A 21068-nucleotide genomic window follows, 5' to 3' on the forward strand; every position below is an offset into this window, starting at 1 on the left:
ATATTCGTTAACCTCATAAATTTGTAAATACTATCCTATAATACCTATAAACTTAATTTTAGATTATAAAATATAATAATCTTTACAATCTAAGAAGTAAGAATAAAAAATAATTCTTAAATCCCACAATTTATATAATAACCAAAAACTTAAAATTACATGAAACCAAAGATCTTCTCTTTGTAAATCCTCTTTGCAGTCCAATGTTTTTATCAAATTCAAAATGATTGAATAAATTATATAGAAACACAATACTTGCTCTACAGTAGAGAGCACAAGTAACAACACACAGATCATACAATATTCAAGAAACAGAAGCTTAAACTTTCTATTAAACGGTTAAAAATGTGATCACTAAGTCATCCTGAGCTAGCTCGGTCTTGACGGTTTTCGACATCTTCTAATCACAAACACGAAGGTCTAATCGTTGTCCATATAGATCCTCATGTTCTTCTACAAACTTTTTGGCAGATACCCTTTACTGCAATAATCCAACGAAATCGATCTCAGTGTTGCTATTTCTCCAACTTCAGATGGGATTTCTCCGAGTTCGAATAAATGGCTGAGGCTAAGCTTCTGGAGAAGTGGAAAGTGGGAGCTGTCCGACACAATCCAATCTTCTAAACCGCGACACCTTCAGAAACTTGAGGGCCGGGAACTGGCCGTCAGCTGTTTCCCACTTGCCTGTTTTGAAGTAACCGTAGTGTAATACGAACTTCTCAAGAAGGGGAAACGAAATGCTGTAACCGTAGTAGACAACCAATGCTGTTTTGGTTCGTCTTTCAAAATTAGTCAACTTCGGAAACTTTTTCATTAGAGATTGCACTACTAACTATCTGGATCTCTTTATCTGTCTCATACATAACAATTCCGTATTATAACTAATGCCAACCCTAAAATATCTATTTTTGAGAGATGGTGAGAGTATATAGCATTGATATGTTAGGGTGGCTAGCATATAATTATAGGTTAAAGTAAGTTTAGTTATATCTGCACATGATAATGTCAGAAATTGGATCTGAGAAAACTAGATTAAGGAGTTTATACAGAAATCTAATATGTACCTCTCAACTATTATGAATTTCAGATACAAAACTATCAGCAGCTCCAATTTTATACTACAAAAAGATGTTCAAATTCACACTTCACTCAAAACTGTGCAACTTCTTGATTCATAAATAATGTTAGCACAATTTTAAAAATATGACTTTCATCCTGCTCCATCCAACTGCAACCCCCACTTCCGGCTCATCACGTCTCTCGTCTTCATCGCATCGACCCATCGCCATCACGGTTTTCGGCATCTTCTTATAACGCACCCGAAGGTCTAATTGCTCTCCATATAGATCCTCACGTTCTTTTTCTATCTTTTTGGCTGACTCCACAACTGCTTCACTGCAATAATTCAACGAAATCGATTTCAGCGTTGCTATTTCCCCAACTTCAGATGGGATTTCTTCGAGTTCGGATAAATGATCGAGACTAAGCTCCTGGAGAAGTGGAAAGTGGGAGCTGTCTGACACAATCCAATTTACTAGACCGTCACAAAACCACAACAGTAGAAACTTGAGCTTCTGGAACTGGCCTTCAATTGTTTCCCACTTGCCGGTTCTAAAGACACCATTTCTTAATATGAGCTTCTCAAGAAAAGGTAACGAACCGATTTTAGGCAATATGTCTTCCAAAATGTTTGCAACAACCAACTTCTTGATAGAGTTGGGAAAATTAATCCTCATCCAAAAGTCACCACTTTGATTAGAGGTGAGGCAGCATAAGCTTTCCAATTTACTGAAGCATTGAAGATAGCTTAGACAGTTTTCTCCCTCCATTTGATCCGAAGGGTATATTAAATGCAATTTCTTCACATTGGGAATTCTTTTAACCACCTCCTCATTCAATAACAAATCCTCAACTCCTTTGAGTGTTTGCAGATTCTCCATAATGACAATCTCACTATCCTCACTAGCAGGATTTGGGAGAATCAATTCGCCCTCCGGAAATTCAAGATGCCGAAGTTCATGCAGTTTCCAAATTTCATTTGGTACACGAACATATTTCCAACAACTAACAATCAATGTCTGTAGATTCCAAAGGAGATCAATTGAACTAGAGAATTCGGGCTCATCATGAACACTGATAGCAAGGTACCGTGAGTTCACCAATCCAAACACATTTTCTGAGGAATAACTCTCAAAATCACATGCCCTGAATGTCCTCAACAATCTAAGACCGCGAGACAGCAGAACTTTATCATCCTCACTTGCTGTTTCGTCATACTCACATATTATGGAACGAGTATGTGACAAAGATCCTAGCAACCCTGCAGTTTTAAGAACGACTCGACGTTCGCTAATACTGGCCGGAGGATCATCTCCTATGACATGGTAAAATCTTTCCTTTTCAGCTTCTTTTAAACACAAATCTCTCAACAAATCATGAATTTTACAATACTTAACGTTTCCAGTACACCCCAATCCATCAACTAAAACGAGATTTCTATCAACCAATTCCATAAAATACTCTCGTGCAAGCGTTTCCAAACATTTTCCACTCCTTGGTTTTAAAAATCCTTCAGAAACCCATAACTTCTCAAGCATTGACACACGGATACGGTAGTCTTCCTTAAAAACACGAGCTCTTTCTACTTTTGTTCTAGTCTAGTAATGGAATTCCATTTTAATGAAGATGTTTAGATGTATTCCGACTCAGGGAGTGACGCACAACAATTATGCGTCGTTATTAATGAACGACGCACAACCCTTATGCGTCTTTGGTTAATGACGCACAAGGGTTATGCGTCGTTCAAAGACGCATAAGAATTATGCGTCTTACCCTAGTGACGCATAACCATTATGCGTCACACTGGTAAGCATTTCCGCCTGTCACCCGGGTGACCCGGGTTCGATCCCTGGCAACGGCGCAATTTTTTAAGTGATTAGTATTTGATAAAAATGAGTTATTCTAAACATTTATTTTTGGCAAATATATATTACTCTTATAAAAGAATTATGCGCCTTTGCCGGGGATCGAACCCGGGCCACCCGGATGACAGGCGGGAATGCTTACCAGTGTGACGCATAAGGGTTATGCGTCATTAGGGTAAGACGCATAATTCTTATGCGTCTTTGAACGACGCATAACCCTTGTGCGTCATTAACCAAAGACGCATAAGGGTTGTGCGTCGTTCATTAATAACGACGCATAACTGTTGTGCGTCACTCCCTGAGTCGGAATACAACTAAACTTCTTCATTAAAATGGAATTCCATTAACATGCATTACCCAAAAAAGAATTGTTCCTTAAAAACACCCATATACAAAAAGCATGGCTTTAAGTAGTTTGGCAGATAGATATAGCTCATCCTCAATATTTTCAAGCAAAATCCATCATTAGTGTTAATAACAATCGAATTCAAATTTTGCTCTATACGCTCCCAACATTCTTTTGTGAGCTCAGATTTTGCCAAAAGACCTCCTATTGTAGCAATTGATAAAGGAAGTCCTTTACAATTTGCTACAATATTCTTTCCAATATTCTCCAACTCAATTGGACAACTTTCTTTCCCGAACACTGTCTTACAAAATAAATCCCAACTACTAGCCTTATCTAGAAATTTCATGCCAATTATACAAGACTCGTTCAGCTCAGAACTCAAGTCTGACAGCCTAGTTGTTACGATTATTCGACTCCCATTTTGGTTATCAGGAAAGAAATTTTTTATCTTCTCCCACGCCCCTATGCTCCACATATCATCCATTATTACGAGATATCTCCTACCGAACAAAAACTGGTATAATTTTTGTCCCAACTCATTCTCACTCAAATTACTACTTGAATCTCGTCCACTAGCTCGAAAAAGAACTTCTCTAAGTGTTTCTCTAACATTATAAGTTTGAGAAATTGTAGTCCAAGCACGAATATCAAAACGCACCTTAACAAGTGCATTCTCAAATAGATTCATGGCAAGAGTGGTCTTACCAATGCCACCCATCCCGGTGATGGGGATGATCTGGCGGTTGAGTTGATCACTGGTGAGCTTATCCAAAACGTCAAGAAACACTTCGTCAGATCCCACGATCAATCTTTCTTTCACAGTAGGAGAAGACGCCGCCAAGGCAGCAACGGGTTTCTGCTTGGTCCGAGCTTCAACTGGAATGCTCTTCACCTCTTTGTTGATCAGATCCATTTCTTCTATCACTTTCTGTAGATTGTGATAGAAGTCATAATATGCAACGATTGTGGATCCACTATGGATTTTATCAACAACATGGGATTCGATAACATCCTCAGCCGCGTAAACTGCATCAGCAATTCGACGCTCCAATGGATCAGCTTCGTGGTTATCGGCAAAAGGGGAAGTATAGCCATCAAGAAACTCCTGCAAGAAGGTAATGTTTTGAGTGAGGGATTGAACTTGTTTTTCGTCGATAGAAATGGGAGGGGAAGGATGTTTCTCGAGGGTTTCGATGATATGCATAAGAGAAAGCAGAGCTCCATAAGCAGCCATGATTAACAACTCTCTCTACGAATGCACACACAGAATGTTAATGATAATGCCAGAAAACTAAGTTAAAGAGTTTATACAGAGAACTTCAAAGTCAATGTTGGCTATTGTGACTCACCAAACATTTTAAAATATCAATATATTTATAATATTGTAACATTGTGATTCACCAACTGTGGGGCCCTAAATGAGTCTGATTCACCTAACATTTTTAAATATTAATATATTCCTGTGTCATGCTCTCTCCGTCACAATGCAGGTTATTGATTTTCTTTTTTCACAAAAATAATATATTTTCTCTTTATTACTTTATACTATCTTTATTACTTATTTTCTCTTTTAACTTTCATACTTTTTCATCTCTCAGTTTATAATCCCCACTTAACTCAATAAATATCATTTTTTTAAAATTCCATATCCAAAAGAAATCAATTACTTATGGCGGGACGGATGAAGTATCAGTTTTTCAAATTAGACCTCAAATATCCACATTAGTCGAGTTACAAATTACCGGATTGGGCTTTGTCGTGTCGCTTGGACCGGCAGTCCACGCAGGTGGCCCATCCACCGCCATTCCCTCGGCCACGCCTCGGGTCCGGCCATATAAAGTGCATCGTTTTGCACACCCAAAATGACATTTCAAAACAAATTGGTATGCCTTATCCAAGAATAACAACTCTTAAAAATGCACTAGAATGTATACCTCTCAGCTCCAAAATTCCGTTTTCTTTACTACAAAAAGATGTTCAAATTCACAATTTTCACTCAAAACTGTGTGCAGTTTCTTGATTCACAAACAATACTAGCTCAATTCACCTCAAGATATATGTATATCACAAAAGGGATATTCAAAAATATGATTCTCTTTCAGTATTCAACAGCTGCAAAATCCATTGCATTTCTCTCCATTGATCATGAGTCTCATCCTGTGAATAAAACAGATGCACTCTGTTTCTCAGCTCCATCCAACTGCAACCCCCACTCTTCTTGATCCCCTTCCGGCTCATCACGTCTCTCGTCTTCATCGCATCGACCCATCGCCCTCCCGAAGCATAGCTATTCGACAGGAGGACATACGCCCCAGGCTTCGCCTCCGCAAGCTCTGCGAGCTTCACAGACGCCCTCGAGCCCAACTCCTCGTCCCCGTAGGTTCTGCAGCCGCTGAGCAGAGCAGACCACGCGTTCGCCTCAGGTTCACATGGCATGCTCGCTATGAACTCCTCCGCCTCACGGAGACGCCCTGCTCGAGACAGCATGTCCACGACGCACGTGTAGTGCCTCTGGTTCGGCCTGATTCCGTAGACCTTCTCCATCGAGTCGAAGTAAGCAAGCCCTTTTTCGACAAGACCAGAATGAGAGCAAGCAAACAACACTGACAAAAATATGAGCTCATTTGGCGCGACAGATGAGGTGGTTCCCATTTCTTCGAAGCGTAGAAGCGATTCCTCTGCGAATCCATTCTCAGCAAGCCCTTGGATCATAGCTGTCCAGACGACGTCGTTCTTGTTTTTCATCCGGTTAAAGATCCTCACAGAGCTTGTGATTTCTCCAGATTTCGCATACATGTCTAAGAGCGCGGTGTCAACAAAGATATCACACTGAAAGCCAAGTTTGAGAGCTTTTGCGTGTGCATACTTGCCTCTCTCCAACGAGGCCAAGCTCGCGCAAGCTCTTAATATGCTCGAGAAAGAGAACTTACTCGGTTGCTCTCCACACAAGATCATCCGGTGGAAGACCTCAAACGCCTCATCAAAATCCTCCACACCTGAATGGCCTGCGATCAACGAGTTCCAAGACACGTTATTCCTCTGAGGCATGCGGTTAAACACCTCCATAGCTTCCGAAATCATGCCATTCGAACTGTAACCAAACACCATCGAGTTCCAACACACAACATTCTTGTGTGGAAGTGCATCAAACACCAAACGCCCATCGTCACTACTCCCACATTTACAGTACAAGTCGATAAGCGAGCAACCAACAAAAACGTTCATATCCACACCACTCTTCAACATAAGTCCATGAAGGCTCCTTCCACCTTGCAAAGCCTTTAAGCTAGCCAATGCACTGATCACACTAGAATAGCAAGAGATATTCGGCTTGAAGCCACAACGAACCATCTCCTCGAACAGCCTTGCCGCCTCCCCCCAGTCACCACTCTGGCTCAATCTCGCTATCATAGCACTCCACGCAACTTCATTCCTCTCCGGCATCTCATCAAACACACGTCGCGCCTCTCCCATTTCGCCCATCTCAACGTACATGTCCAGCATCGTCGTCCACGAAACAACATCCTTCACTTCCATCATATCAAATGTCTTCCTCGCAAATTCAATGCGTCCCAACCTCAGAAAAAAGGTAACCAGAGAATTCAACACACACACATTTCCGTCAAAACCAAGCTTCACAATCAACCCCAAAACACTCATCCCCAATCCAAAATCCCCCAATTCGACACAACCCTTCATCACAGAAGTAAAAGTAACATCATTAGGCAAAACACTAACTCGAAGCATTTCCTTAAACATCACCATTCCTCGAAAACTCAGCCGGTTATGAACAAGCCCACTAATCGCCGCAGTCCACGAAAACACATCCGAAAACGGGTTCCTCTCAAAGTAATGCATCGCTTCATCCACTTTTCCCTGCTTCAGTAATCCAGAAATCAGTGAGGTCCAAGAAACCTCATTTCTCTCAGGCATTTCGTCGAACAATTGGCACGCAATAGCCGCATCGCCCCATTGAAGATTTCCGGTGATTAAACAGTTGTGGACAACTAAATTGAACCCGTCAAACTCCTTCAGCATCTGATTAATCTCATTCGATTTCCTCGAGTCTAAATACATGATCAGCAATTTAACGGCGATGTATTTGTGGGAGGAGAGTCCCATTTTGATTAATTGGCAGTGTAAGGCGTTTCCATGGTTGATTAACCTCTCGTTTGTGCAGATTTCCAGCAGAGAAACGGTTCTTCGAGTGAATGCTTTCAAGTTTTTTCTTGCATTAGTCGAAAACAGAGTGTTGAACATTTTTTGAAAGCTTGTTTTCAAAACTCTCCCTTTTTGTTTTTTTTTTCCTCATGCCATGCAGTTGGCAAATTCAATCCTAACTCCGTTTTGGGCTACAGTTTGTTGGGCCGGGCCGGGCTATCTAATCGGGTAATCGGGTTCGATGTCACTAATGATTTTATAAGTCTAAGCTAGGACTGTGAAAATGGATATTGGGTATCGGATACCCGATATCCAAACCCAAAAAAGTCGGAAAATTGGATACCCGATTTTCTGGGTATCGGATCGAGATCGGGTAATGAGAATTTTGGATTATCGGGTATCGGGTATACCCAAATTATCCGATTTATTTTTTAAAATTAATAAATTATGTTTATATTATAATTAAATGTAATTTAATTTCTTAATAAATTTTAATTAATACCTAATAGTTAGGGTATAAGATATGTAATTTAATTTTTAATTACATTTTAATATCATTGACTTGTGATATTTTGAAGTTTGAATATTTAATGATGTTATTGTTAGATGTAGATTCTTATGAATTATTGAATTGTGATGTTTATAAGAGATGAATGTCTGAACTTATGAATTTTGATGGTTATTGACTTATTGTGGATGGATGAAAGACGTTAATATGTTAACTTATGAATATTGTATTGTTTAAAGTTTGTAATTATTTTCTTTTAAAATTTGAACTACTACAAGAATTTTATATTCCTAAAAGTTTGTAGTTATTTCTCTTAAATTCGAACTACTACAAGAATTTTGCATTTCTAAAAATTTGTAATTGTTTTCTCTTGAATACTACTTCAATTTTGTATTAAATTCGAATTAAATTATAAATTCTAAAAGTTTGTAATAATTTCCAAAAATAAAAAAATAAATCACAATCGGGATTGGTACCCGATTTTTCGGGACTGGATACCCGAGTTGGGTATCCGGGTACCCGAAATCAAATTCGGGTCGGGTATCGGGTATTGAATTTTGGGAATTTCGGGATCGGATACCCGAAAATTTCAGATCGGGTATCCGCGGGTATCCAATTTGACAGGCTCAGAGTTTGAGCCTGTAATTTCTCGTTCGTCAAAGTGTGATTTGCATGTTATTGTACATTGGGCTAAATTTTACCCGATATACATTAAAAGAGTGTGATTTTCGGGTTACTGAATAAAACACAAGTGATTACAAATGAAGAAAATATACGAAAATCATCTGCCCAACTGGTTATGGTTAGCCATGTAGAAGTTGACTATTATTTTTTAATACAATTTAGAGAATAATACAGATATTTATAATAGAAAAGTGGTTATAATCTAGCTATGGTGAATTAGGATTGACGGATGATGGGGTACGTACTAAACAAGCCCAATAGCAGTGACGGCCCATCAGCCCAAAGCCCAAGGAAGAGTATCAGTTCGGCATTACCAAAGAGTTCGGCCCCAGCCTACAGCTCGGCATTACCAAAGAGTTCGGCCCCAGCCTACAGCTCGGTAAAAGCCGACCAATCAAGCTCTACTCTCAGATCGGCAAAAGCTGTTCGGCAATAGTTCAGAAGTTCGGTCTCAGTATTCGACCGAACTGGGAGATAGTGGACTCATGCAGAACCTCCACGACCTCCACTACACGATCTATTTAGTGGTGTCAACTCATGCAGGATCTCATGCAGGATAGCGGACCAAACAAAGAGATAGTGGACCCATGCAGGATCTCATGACCTCCACGACATCCACTACCTAGTTAGTGGTGATGCAAGCCACGACCTAGTTAGTGGTGATGCAAGCCACGATCTTAGTTCAATGTATAAATAGAACTTAGATCAGATAGAGGGGGGGCTCTAGACATCAAATAACATATAGCAAGTCTGTATTTGTAAGCTGTAAACCAGATCAAGCAATACAATCTTGCCCTCCTTTCTTCCCGTGGACGTAGATTTACTTCAGTAAATCGAACCACGTAATTCCTTGTGTCGTGATCTATATTCATTACCTGCATTTACTACCATCAAAAATTCGCCAAACCATCACTGGCGCCGTCTGTGGGAAACAGAGAACCAAATTTGTGATAAAGCGAATTTTTGACCCTTTTTCCACCCAAAAAAAAAAAAAAAAAATGCATACCAGATCACATAACACCCATAATACCGTTCGTGATAACCCTGAGGAAGCTAGTCCAGCCCGCAGGTCTGGAAAACAGCCTCGGGAGAAATCTACTTCCAGTTCTCACGGAGAAGGAACAAGCCGCTCAAAGACTCATCGCACCGAGTCTTCCCAGCAGCCCGATTTGAACGAGGCTGTCAAATTGTTTTTGGCCGAGAAGCAGGAAGAGTTCTTAATTTTCCTGCAAAAGAGCCAAAAGCCGGAGACGAAAACGGTGGATTCTCCCTCCTCATCCAGACATGAAAGTCACTACCGCAGTAGTGCTGTGTCTTCCAGGAAGAAGAATCCTCAACCCCGACATGTTCCTGTTCCTCCTCGGTACCGGAATCACAGGAGAACTCCATCTCCTCCATACCGAAGAGATGTCGGGTTCGCCATGTACGGAGCGTTGAAGACTCCGTTCTCGGACGATATCACCCGAACTCCCTTGCCACAGAACTACCGAACTCCGTCGATGACTTATGACGGGTTAGAGAATCCTCATGACTTCCTGGGACGCTATCAGTATAACATGGCGAACCAGGGTCTCAATGAGGTCCATATGTGCAAGCTGTTCCCCGAGCTGCTTATCGGGAACGCAAGAAGGTGGTTCGATAGCCTCCCCCAAGGCAGCATTAGATCTTACCGAGATCTAATGGATGCTTTCCACAGGAGGTTCTTTCAGAAAGCGGAAGCCTGAATCACTTCGGCTCAGCTGCTTTCTATACGTCAAAGTCGCGACGAAAAGATCAGCGACTTTATGACGAGATTCCACAAGGAATGCCTACAAGTAGATGATCTCAATGATCTACTTGTCATTTCGGCATTCCAAAATGGAATCCTGCCCGGAGCTCTCTACAGAAAGCTCGTGGAATGCAGTCCGCAAACAGCTCAAGAGATGTGGGACATTGCGGACCAGTTCTCTCGTGCCGATGAGGCAGACCGTCGCAAACGGTCTTTAGACAGCTCATCCCGAGGAGACAGGAGGAAGCCCGATCATAGCGATCAGGGACATCCTCGCCGAACTCCTTTTGGCGATCAGGGACATCCTCGCCGAACTCCTTTTGAAAGGATTCAAAGGACTCCGGTGCAAGACCGATTGGGACCACGTCTCAATCCTGAGAAGCCGCCCGCTCAGTTCGTACCATTGAACAAGTCGAGAGCGGAAATTTTCGAACTGCATTCTGATATGTTCGAAAAACCAAAGCGGATGACGAAATCGGCCGCGCGTCGACCTCAGGATCAATATTGCTCCTTCCATCAAGACCACGGTCACGATACCGAGGAGTGCCGACATTTGGCTGCAGGTATTGATGCTCTTGTGAAAGCAGGGACGTTAAAAAAATACCAAAGCAAGCAGCCGAAAAAGAACAAAAAGCAGAGAGGTGCAAACTGCGCTCCTCAGGATCTGAAAAAGCAACAGGACCCCGAAGACGATGACGAGCTGCAATATGATGGAGTAATCCTGACTATTGATGCTCTCCCTGCCGGGAAGACTAAATCGTCCCTGAAGTCAGAGCGCAGAGGCTTCAATCGAGAGGAGCCAACGCATAAAAGGCTGAAGCAGGACGAAGTGATTACATTTTCAGATGCAGATCCCGTCCCGGCCATCTCTCCTCATCAAGACGCTATTGTCATCCAAGCCGGAGTGGCAAACAAACTGATCCACAGAGTGTTTGTGGATACCGGAGCGTCAGTCAGCATTCTTTTTAAAGAATGTTTCGATAAATTAGAAGTGGATCCAGCTCGGCTCAGTCCGGCTCCACTTCCTCTGAAAAGTTTCGCCCAGGAGGACACCCGCCCTGAAGGTATTATCAGCCTTCCGATCACGGTGGGAAAAGCGCCTACAAGCTCCAGTACGATGATCGAGTTCTTTGTGGTAAAAGCTCGGTCCCCGTACAACATCATCTTGGGAAGAGACTGGCTCAACGCAGTTCGGGCCGTTTGCTCTACTTATCACCTCACCATCAAGATTCCCACTAAAGGTGGGATAGCGGTCATCCGAGGTGATCAAAAGAGAGCAAAAGAGTGTCTGCAGATTGCGCTTAAAAGTGCCAAGCAATCAGATCGGCATCATCAAGCATAGCAATCACAGCAGCCGGAGTCAGAGGCAAGCGAAATGACCGAAGTCACACCAGAGTCGAACTCAATGACCGTTCAGTTATACGAAGATGATCCATCCAGAACGGTCAAGATCGGTTTCGCGGGAACGCCCCTACTCCGGGAAAAGACCATCCAGCTCCTCAAGGAGTACAAAGATGTCTTTGCATGGTCCCCGTTGGACATGACCGGAGTGCCCCCTGAGGTAATCACTCATCGATTAAATATTGATCCTTCAGTCCGGCCTATAAAACAGAAGCAAAGACTCTTTGCGGCAGAAAGAAATCAAGTCATCCATGACGAAGTCCGCCAATTACTGAAAGCGGATGTATTATTCGAGGTGAAATATCCTTCTTGGGTGGCCAATCCTGTGATGATCAAGAAAAAAGAAGGAGGATGGCGGATGTGCATAGATTTTACCGATCTAAACAAGCACTGTCCTAAAGATTGCTATCCCCTTCCGAACATAGATAAAAAAGTAGAAGCTTTGATCGGCTTCGAAATTTTCTGTTTTCTTGATTTATACAAAGGCTACCACCAAGTTTTAATGGATGAGAATGATGCTTCAAAAACGGCTTTCATTACTGACTTCGGCATCTTTGCTTATAAAAAGATGCCATTCGGTTTAAAGAATGCCGGAGCCACATATCAAAGGATGGTAGATAAGCTCTTTCGGCATTTGATCGGAAAAGAGGTTGAAGTGTATGTTGACGACATAGTCGTCAAAAGCAGAAGCACTTCGGAGTACGAAGACAACCTCAAATCCACCCTCGACGTGCTCAAAAAAGCCAACCTCAAACTCAATCCCCAAAAATGTACCTTTTTGGTAGATTCGGGAAAGTTTCTGGGTTGTTGGGTTTCAAGGGACGGACTCAAGGCAAATCCCTCAAAAGTTCAAGTTGTTCAGAACATGGCGATGCCGAAGTCCATACATGATGTGCAAAGACTAACTGGATGTCTAGCCGCACTGAATAGATTCCTTTCCCAAGCAGCCGAAAAGCAACTACCGTTCTTCAAAGTGTTGAAAAAGGCACCAAAGTTTGAGTGGGGAGCCGAGCAGAAAAAGGCTTTTGACGAGCTCAAAAGTTATTTAGCCAAGCTTCCAATTCTCTCTGCTCCAACAGATGCCGAAGTGATATTCTTATACTTAGCGGCATCAGATCAAACCATTAGCGCGGTGCTTGTACGAGAAGAAGGCCTAAAGCAGCTTCCCATCTACTTTACAAGCCGAGCATTAAGAGGTCCAGAAACAAGGTATCAACCTCTGGAAAAAATTGCTCTGGCGTTAGTAAATGCAGCAAGGAGACTGCGGCCATACTTCTATGCTCACAAGGTATGCGTCTTAACCGATCTGCCACTTCGGCAAGTTTTGACCAAGCCAGAAGCATCAGGCAGAATCGCCAAATGGGCCATAGAGTTGGGAGAACACTCAATAGAATATCTACCTCGGAAAGCCATCAAGGGACAAGCCTTGGCAGATTTTCTTGCAGAAGCAAAGTTCGATCAAGCAATCCCTGTTATTGCCGAACAGAAAAATCCTGCCAATGACGAACTAACACAGCCCCAAGAATCCGAAGTAGAACCGCCGGACTGCTGGAGTGGATTCGTAGATGGAGCTTCGAATAAGACGGGAAGTGGAGCTGGTATTCTACTTATCGCTCCCGACGGACACGAGGTAACTTATTCACTTCGGTTCTTATTCCCAACTACTAATAACGAAGCCGAATACGAAGCCCTCCTTGCCGGACTTCAATTAGCGCAAAGTCTATTTGTCAAATCTCTCAAAATCTATTGTGATTCACAAGTCATAGTGAATCACATGCTGGGTACAAGTGAAGCCCGAGATGAGAGGATGAAAAAATACTTGGACAAAGCGCAAAGCATTAGCCGAAGTTTCTCTTATTTTCGGATAATCCGCATTCCCAGAGCGGAAAACAGCCGAGCAGATACTTTAAGTAAGTTGGCCTCATATCCGAGCTCAAAGGTGGAGGAATTACTACACCGAAGCATTGATGAAGCTGAGGTACATTCAGTAACCAGCTCGCCGAACTGGATGACGCCGATCTTACAGTATCTAGATCAAGGACAACTGCCCGAGGATAAGAGAGAAGCTCGGAAAATCACATGCCGAGCACTTCGGTATGAACTTCATGAAGGAGTCCTATACAGAAAGTCCTACCTTCAACCGTTATTGCGATGTGTAGGACCAGAAGAGACGGACTACATCCTTAGAGAAGTTCATGAAGGATCTTGCGGTAGCCACATCGGAGCTAGAGCTTTAGCTAAAAAAGTTCTGAGATGGGGATATTATTGGCCAACTTTGGTACAAGAAGCAGTGCAGCTCGTCAAGACATGTACGAAGTGCCAAATTCATGCAAATATCCCAAGGATGCCGCAGACCGATCTATGTGCTATGCAAAGCCCTTGGCCTTTTATGCAATGGGGCATAGACATAGTAGGACCACTACCACAAGCTCCTCGGCAAATGAAATTCCTTATCGTTGCCGTGGATTACTTCACGAAGTGGGTGGAGGCTGAACCATTAGCTACGATAACGAGCTCGAAGGCATTGGATTTCGTCTGGAAGAACATAGTGTGCCGATTTGGCATACCCCACATCCTCATTTCGGATAATGGGACTCAGTTCACCGACAAGACATTCAAGAATTGGTGCCAAGAGCTGAATATTCAACAGCGGTTCACTTCGGTCTCCCACCCACAAGCAAACGGACAAACGGAGGTAACAAACCGTATCTTGGTGAAAGGGTTAAAAGCTCGGTTAGAACAAGCCAAAGGACAATGGGTAGAAAATCTCCCTCAAGTCCTATGGTCCTACCGAACTACACCCAAAACCTCCAACGGTGAAACTCCGTACAGTCTGGTGTACGGCACTGAAGCCGTGATTCCGGTTGAGATCGGCGTACCCAGTCCCCGAACTCTAAATTTCTCCTCAGAAATGAATGATGACGGACTGAGAGCCGAACTAGATCTGGCCGAAGAAAGAAGAGAATTGGCCTGCATAAAAGCAGCCAAGTACAAGGAGCAAGTAGCCCGGTATTATAACCAAAGGGTGAAAAAGCTGCAATTTCAAGTGGGAGATCTCGTCTTGAGAAACAACGAAGTAAGCCGAGCAGAAAAGCTGGGCAAACTCGAACCCACATGGGAAGGTCCATATCGGGTGTCAGAAGTCCTCGGCAAAGGGTCTTACAAATTGACTCACATGTCAGGAGAACAAGTACCCCGAACATGGTACATTTCCAACCTCAAGAAGTTCCATTTGTAAGAGACAGTCCGGTCAGTCAGTCTTGTGTCTAGTTCGGTCCTAGGGGTATGTGCTTTCTTTGTTTTTTACTTGTTTTTCATGTTTGTCTATGTGCGTTTTGTTCGTCTATGTGCGTTTTGTCTGTCTATATGCGTGTCGTCTCTTACAAATGTTACTGAGGTATCTTGTTCTTCGAAGGCTGATCCCCTTTTTAGAACATATATAAGCCAACGATTGTGAGTCCAAGCTTCTAAGGAGGATACAAGACCACAATTCAGCTTAAGAAACAAGCAGTTCGTCTGAAACGAACTGCAACAAAGGGAAAGTCCGATCCACGCGATAAAACTCGCCGAACTAGGACAAGGGAAAGTCCGATCCACGCGATAAAACTCGCCGAATTAGGACAAGGGAAAGTCCGATCCCCAAATTAGGACAAGGGAAAGTCCGATCCGAGCGATAAAACTCGCCAAATTAGGACACAAGCTTAGTCCGGTCTAAGAAATTTACTTCATAAGACCAAAGACGAGTCCGGTCAAAGAAGTTTACTTCATAAGACCAAAGACGAGTCCGGTCAAAGAAGTTTATTTCATAAGACCGAGGACCAAGTCCGGTCAAAGAAGTTTACTTCATAAGACCAAAGACGAGTCCGGTCAAAGGAGCTTACTTCATAAGACCGAGGACGAGTCCGGTCAAAGAAGTTTACTTCATAAGACCGAGGACGAGCACGATGAAATTTTTTCGCTGAGCTGTAAATACGCAGTGATAGAAGCGAAATGAAGATTTCATCTATTAAAACTTGTTCGGCATACAACTCCGCTGCCCTACGAGAAGGCGTTACGCTATTACAAAGGACTATTCTACTGTCCCTGGTTGCTAAAGTTGAGCCATCTATTCACAAAATCCTCGTGAAGCCGAGTTCGGGCGTTCCGGGCAGCTGAAGAATAAGCAGGTCGACGAGATGCTCTGATCGACCTACCGCCTCTTCCTTGAGTCCGGGAAGTACTGGCACCTCGGCGGCGAAGAGTCTCTTCACGAAGCATTTGTTGATCTTGCTCACTCATAATCACAGCTCCTCTACGAACTTCAGTCCGTCCTTGTCTTGACGTTTCCGGTTGCTCCTGAGTCCGTTCTCGTCTTGACGTTTCCGGTTGCTCCTGAGTTCGTTGCTGATTTGGAGTAGGATTTTGAGCAAGTGGATCAGAGGTTTGAGCTGGAGTATGAGCATCTGTTGGCGGGAAATGCCTAAGGAATCTCTCGATTGAAGGACGCCGGGAAAGAACGATGTCGTACCGAGAAGCCCAGCGCCGCAATGATTTCACAACTTGTTGGCAAGCCGAGCTCTCCAGCGCATTGTTCCTCCGGAGTACGTGATATTCCTCCCACAGTTCGTCAACTCGTTCCTGAACTTCAGAGATGGTCATTCCCCCGCGCCTGCTGATGAAATCCTCATACGCAGTCCTCTCAGCGACGGCAGTGTTCAGCTCGGCCTCCAGATCTTTCTTTTCGGACTCTAAGTCCTTATTGTCGGCCTCCAGCTTCACTAAACAAGCCAAGAGTTCGTCATTCTTCATCTGGTCAGCTATGGCTTTTTTCTCAGCTTCGTCTAAAGCGGAAGAGTACAGCCGCTTCCAGTGAAGTACCTCCAGCTCCTTAAGAGTTAAGAATACAAAGCAGCTATGTCAGTTCGGCATTTCAGTTTACTGAGCAGGTAGTAAACCACAACAGGAGTAAAAGAGAGTACGAAAAGCTATACGAAGACACAAGTGCAGAAAGAAGAATTTTTTCATTCATAAGAAAAAAATTTTTTACACAAGGAGGGCTTCAAGGCCATTTTACAAGAAGGAAGAAACTAAACTAAGAGAAGGGAGACGAAATCATACTCCGCCAGCTTCGTCTCCGGCTCCTCGGTGAGGTTCAGCTTCCTTCTCCTTGTCTGCCTCAGCTTCAGCCTCGGCCTCCCTGCTCCCCCCAGCCTGCTCGGTGCCCCCATCACCGATCAGCAGCACCTCTTGCTCGGCCTGCCTGTCTCCGGTCTGCTGATCAAGCTGCTCGGTCTCACCCTCTCAGTGGAAAATTGGAGCGGGTGAAACTGGCCCTAAGGAGGCAAAGATAGCCTCCATATTCTCGTCCCGGTCAGCTCGGCAACTACGAACTCGGTCAGCAGAAAGCAGGACCGAGGACGAAGCAAGCTCCTCAAGGAGCGGCAGACTCTGGAGACGAGCTGCTATCTCTCGGCCGTACAGCGGCAGGACGACTTCGGGCCCCTGCTCGGCATTATCGGTCATCAGTTTCAGCAGATCACCGACAAAGGCCGAAAATTGATTGCTCAGAAAGAGTTTCTCCGCGAAAGCACGGAGTACCTCCCCTTGGGCAACCACGGCGGCAGCATCCCTCCGTTTCGTCTGCTCTCGCTGGATGACGAGCTGGTTTTTGGCAAACTGGGCTTCATCCTGGGCCGAGATCCTAGCAGCTCTGGCCTTCTCAAAGTCTACCTTAGCCTGTTCGGCCTGGTGACGAGCAGCCGCCAACTTCCTCTGCATCTCAGCATAATCGTTGGACGCTTTGGAGAGTTCAACGGCGACGAGCTTGGAGAGCATATCGTTCCTCTGAAAATGGAAAAAGGAAAAAGTCAACCGAGGGGCCACAAAAAATACAGGAAAAAAGCAAGGCCAGAAAATCAAGAAGAGAATTCACCTCGGCGAAGTCCGTGGGCCATAAAAAGGGCTCACAGATATGTTCCGAAGGAGGCGCCAAGACCACGTCTTTCCCCGGCGCTCTTGGGGGCTTCTGGGTCTTCCCCTTCCTACTTGCCGAAGTCGACTCCGGCTTCTTTGGATCCGAAGAGGTCTTTTGCCTCTTCGGATTCTTCTCGGCATCAGACGCCGAGCTGGTGGTTTTCGGCCTCTCCGGTTCCTTAGATTCGGAGGATTTGCGACTAATCTTGTTCAGCAAGTTCACTGCCAAAAAGCAAGAAAACAAGGTTAGTTTTCGTCGTCAAGGCAGTAATGCATAAAAAAGAATTCCTCACCCTCAGTCTCTTCGTCCGAAGACGAGGAGTCGAACACGAAGTCGCCCTTGACGAGCTCAGACTCCAGGTACTGCTTCCTAATCATAGGAATCTTATTGAGCTCGCCCTCGAGCTCGTCCAACGGTTCTAACCGAGGATGAGGAATCACGGACTTCGGCCCTCTCCAGGGAAAGCCCGGAGCCGCTGTCCTATTATAAAAAAAGAAGCGATGTTGCCACTTTGGCCACTTGGTTTTGCAGAAGGCCCTAAAAGGCTGTAAAGGGATCAAGTAAAACCAAGATCCTTTCCTCTTAAACTGGAAGAAATTAAGGATTGCCCTCAGAGACAGATCCTTATCTAGCCTACGCAGTTCGGCAGCAAAGGCCGATAAGTGCCTCCAAGAGTTCGGAGTCACCTGACCTAAAGGGAGTTGAAAAAAATCTAGCAGCTCTACAAAGGCAGGGGGAAGAGGGAAACGAAGCCCGCATTCCAAGCCGGCTTCATAAACGGTGGCGTAACCCTCCGGCGGCGAGTCAGCCCTATGAAGGTCGTCGGGAATCGCAACCTTCCCCCCAGGAAAAAAATATTTTTCGTGTAAGGATATCACAGTATCCTTACTCAAGATGCTGTGAAAATACTCTACGGTCTTCTCCCCGGATTCTTTCCGGCTAGAAGACCCCTTATCCCCTTTCCTACCGCTACCTGACACAGAAGAAGAAGAAGAAGACATGGTTCTTACTCTTTGAAAGTCTGAAGAAATTCTGAAGAAATTCTCGAAAGCGGAAGGAAATTTTTACGCAAAAGAGAGAGATTGCAGAAGAAGCAATAGCAAAAGTGTTCAACTGATGAAGAAAGGACGTATTTATCAGATTCGGAGAAGATTTCAAAATCATCGCACCGTTTCGAATCCCACCTTTTCAGGATTCAACGGCCGGATTTTACTGTCGCATTTAATGCAGTCACGCGCAAGGCACGTCCCCTGACGTCAGCCTCCCCCGTACCTTTATCCAGAATGCCGAAGTGACTCGCTTCGCCGAAGTGATTCACTTCGCTTTTCGGGGGGGGGTAGTGATGGGGTACGTACTAAACAAGCCCAATAGCAGTGACGGCCCATCAGCCCAAAGCCCAAGGAAGAGTATCAGTTCGGCATTACCAAAGAGTTCGGCCCCAGCCTACAGCTCGGCATTACCAAAGAGTTCGGCCCCAGCCTACAGCTCGGTAAAAGCCGACCAATCAAGCTCTACTCTCAGATCGGCAAAAGCTGCTCGGCAATAGTTCAGAAGTTCGGTCTCAGTATTCGACCGAACTGGGAGATAGTGGACTCATGCAGAACCTCCACGACCTCCACTACACGATCTATTTAGTGGTGTCAACTCATGCAGGATCTCATGCAGGATAGCGGACCAAACAAAGAGATAGTGGACCCATGCAGGATCTCATGACCTCCACGACATCCACTACCTAGTTAGTGGTGATGCAAGTCACGACCTAGTTAGTGGTGATGCAAGCCACGATCTTAGTTCAATGTATAAATAGAACTTAGATCAGATAGAGGGGGGGCTCTAGACATCAAATAACATATAGCAAGTCTGTATTTGTAAGCTGTAAACCAGATCAAGCAATACAATCTTGCCCTCCTTTCTTCCCGTGGACGTAGATTTACTTCAGTAAATCGAACCACGTAATTCCTTGTGTCGTGATCTATATTCATTACCTGCATTTACTACCATAAAAAATTCGCCCAACCATCAACGGATAATGTAATCATATATTGTTATCATTTTGCTTTATTACTACTTTTTTGTTGCTGTTTTTATTTTCTGAACTACGTCTTTTATGACCTCTTTTGTCTTCACACTCATAGGTATAGGTTAAAGTATAAACTGTGAAAAAGTAACCTCAAATAAATAAATAAAATGGATGGATAAGATTAAAATAATTTATTTTTGCTATAATTATTTTAAATTTATAATTATACTGGATGGTTCAAGGTTTAAAAGCGAAAAAACAATTAAAACTAGTGAAGATAACTAATGAAATTTCTTGTAATATTTAGTAGTTTTAACAAAATAAAAACTCTGGGAATATTCTGGTGTACTAGTAGTCGGCATCAGTTGTTTTGGAAATTAATTTGATTTTGATTGAAAGTGGAAAGCAACGGTATATAGACATCATATATATTGACTAAATTAGATTAAATCTAACAATTCAATTTGAACATGAATAGTTTGGGTAAAGCCTTGAGATTATAGAGTAGCTAACTACCCCAAATAAAAACAAAATCAAATCAGTCGATCAATACTATTACACCTATCGATTTATATACGACACTCTACTCCGTTTGTTTGTCACACTCTATTTGATCTATAATACAAAGTTATAAAGTAAATGAATTAGTAATGTTTTTATGTTGGAAACGCTTCAATTAAATCCCATAAACATAAATGCTTCGAATAAAGTGGGATTAAGTGAGTATTTTTTTTTGTTTACTCCTACTATCGCAATAAAATTTGCATCTTTTAATTTAATTTGTTTTCAATACCATTATACTAATTTCATAATTAAATTAAGTTTATCTCATGTGGTTTGCGAGTTATCGTATCGAAAGTAACGGTTGTGAGTTCTCATGAATGAATATGGCAAATTGCTTGGGAAAAATTACTAAAATATGATCAAAATTATGGTATGTCCCACTATTATAAATCAACCGGACAAATTATGAAGTTTGACATTATTTAAGATTATTTTGTACAAAAAATAGTGTTCTTTAAAAATAAAATAAAATAAAATAAAATAGAGCTATAGATAAACTTTGATGTCGATTACATGTGCACTATTATTTTGAGTTTTGAATGCTTGTATAGGTTAGACAATTATGTTACTTTTGAGTTTTGGGTTTTTATAATTGTGGATCATATTTATACTAATTATGATTAATTTAGAGTTTTCACGAAATCGAAATTGTTAGTGATGGACATTGAGAACCCAAAACGTATCATCTCTTTGGATGGACATTTTTTTGATTTATAAAAATATTATTACCAAATAA

The 21068-nt window shown here is 43.0% G+C and overlaps 2 protein-coding genes across 4 annotated transcripts in view; both read right to left on the reverse strand.

Moving 5' to 3' along the window:
• Positions 1–1003: 1003 nt before the first annotated feature.
• Positions 1004–21068, reverse strand: part of LOC121781028 (putative late blight resistance protein homolog R1A-3) — a 29419-nt gene continuing 9354 nt past the window's right edge. Inside the window, exons 1-2 of one of the 3 annotated variants that reach the window (XM_042178704.1) lie at positions 3979–4592; positions 1004–2374 (exon numbers count right to left, since the gene is read on the reverse strand). In XM_042178704.1, coding sequence (XP_042034638.1) covers positions 1185–2374; positions 3979–4507 — 1719 coding nt within the window. In that variant the 5' untranslated portion in view covers positions 4508–4592 and the 3' untranslated portion in view covers positions 1004–1184. Of the gene's footprint in view, positions 2669–3276; positions 4593–21068 lie in introns of those variants that run through there. The other 2 variants (XM_042178706.1, XM_042178705.1) reach the window with 2 other exon arrangements.
• LOC121781029 (pentatricopeptide repeat-containing protein At2g21090-like) lies at positions 5224–7548 on the reverse strand. The gene has a single exon (XM_042178707.1). It carries the CDS (start codon positions 7531–7533, stop codon positions 5353–5355), a length of 2181 nt encoding a protein of 726 aa, XP_042034641.1. The 5' UTR covers positions 7534–7548; the 3' UTR covers positions 5224–5352.

Source organism: Salvia splendens, chromosome 20 (genome assembly GCF_004379255.2).
Source record: "Salvia splendens isolate huo1 chromosome 20, SspV2, whole genome shotgun sequence".
In the NCBI taxonomy this organism is placed as follows: Eukaryota; Viridiplantae; Streptophyta; class Magnoliopsida; order Lamiales; family Lamiaceae; genus Salvia; species Salvia splendens.

What these genes read in the sequence shown, in the direction of transcription:
- LOC121781029 (XM_042178707.1), bottom strand. Translation starts at nt 7,533, where the DNA reads ATGTTCAACACTCTGTTTTCGACTAATGCAAGAAAAAACTTGAAAGCA.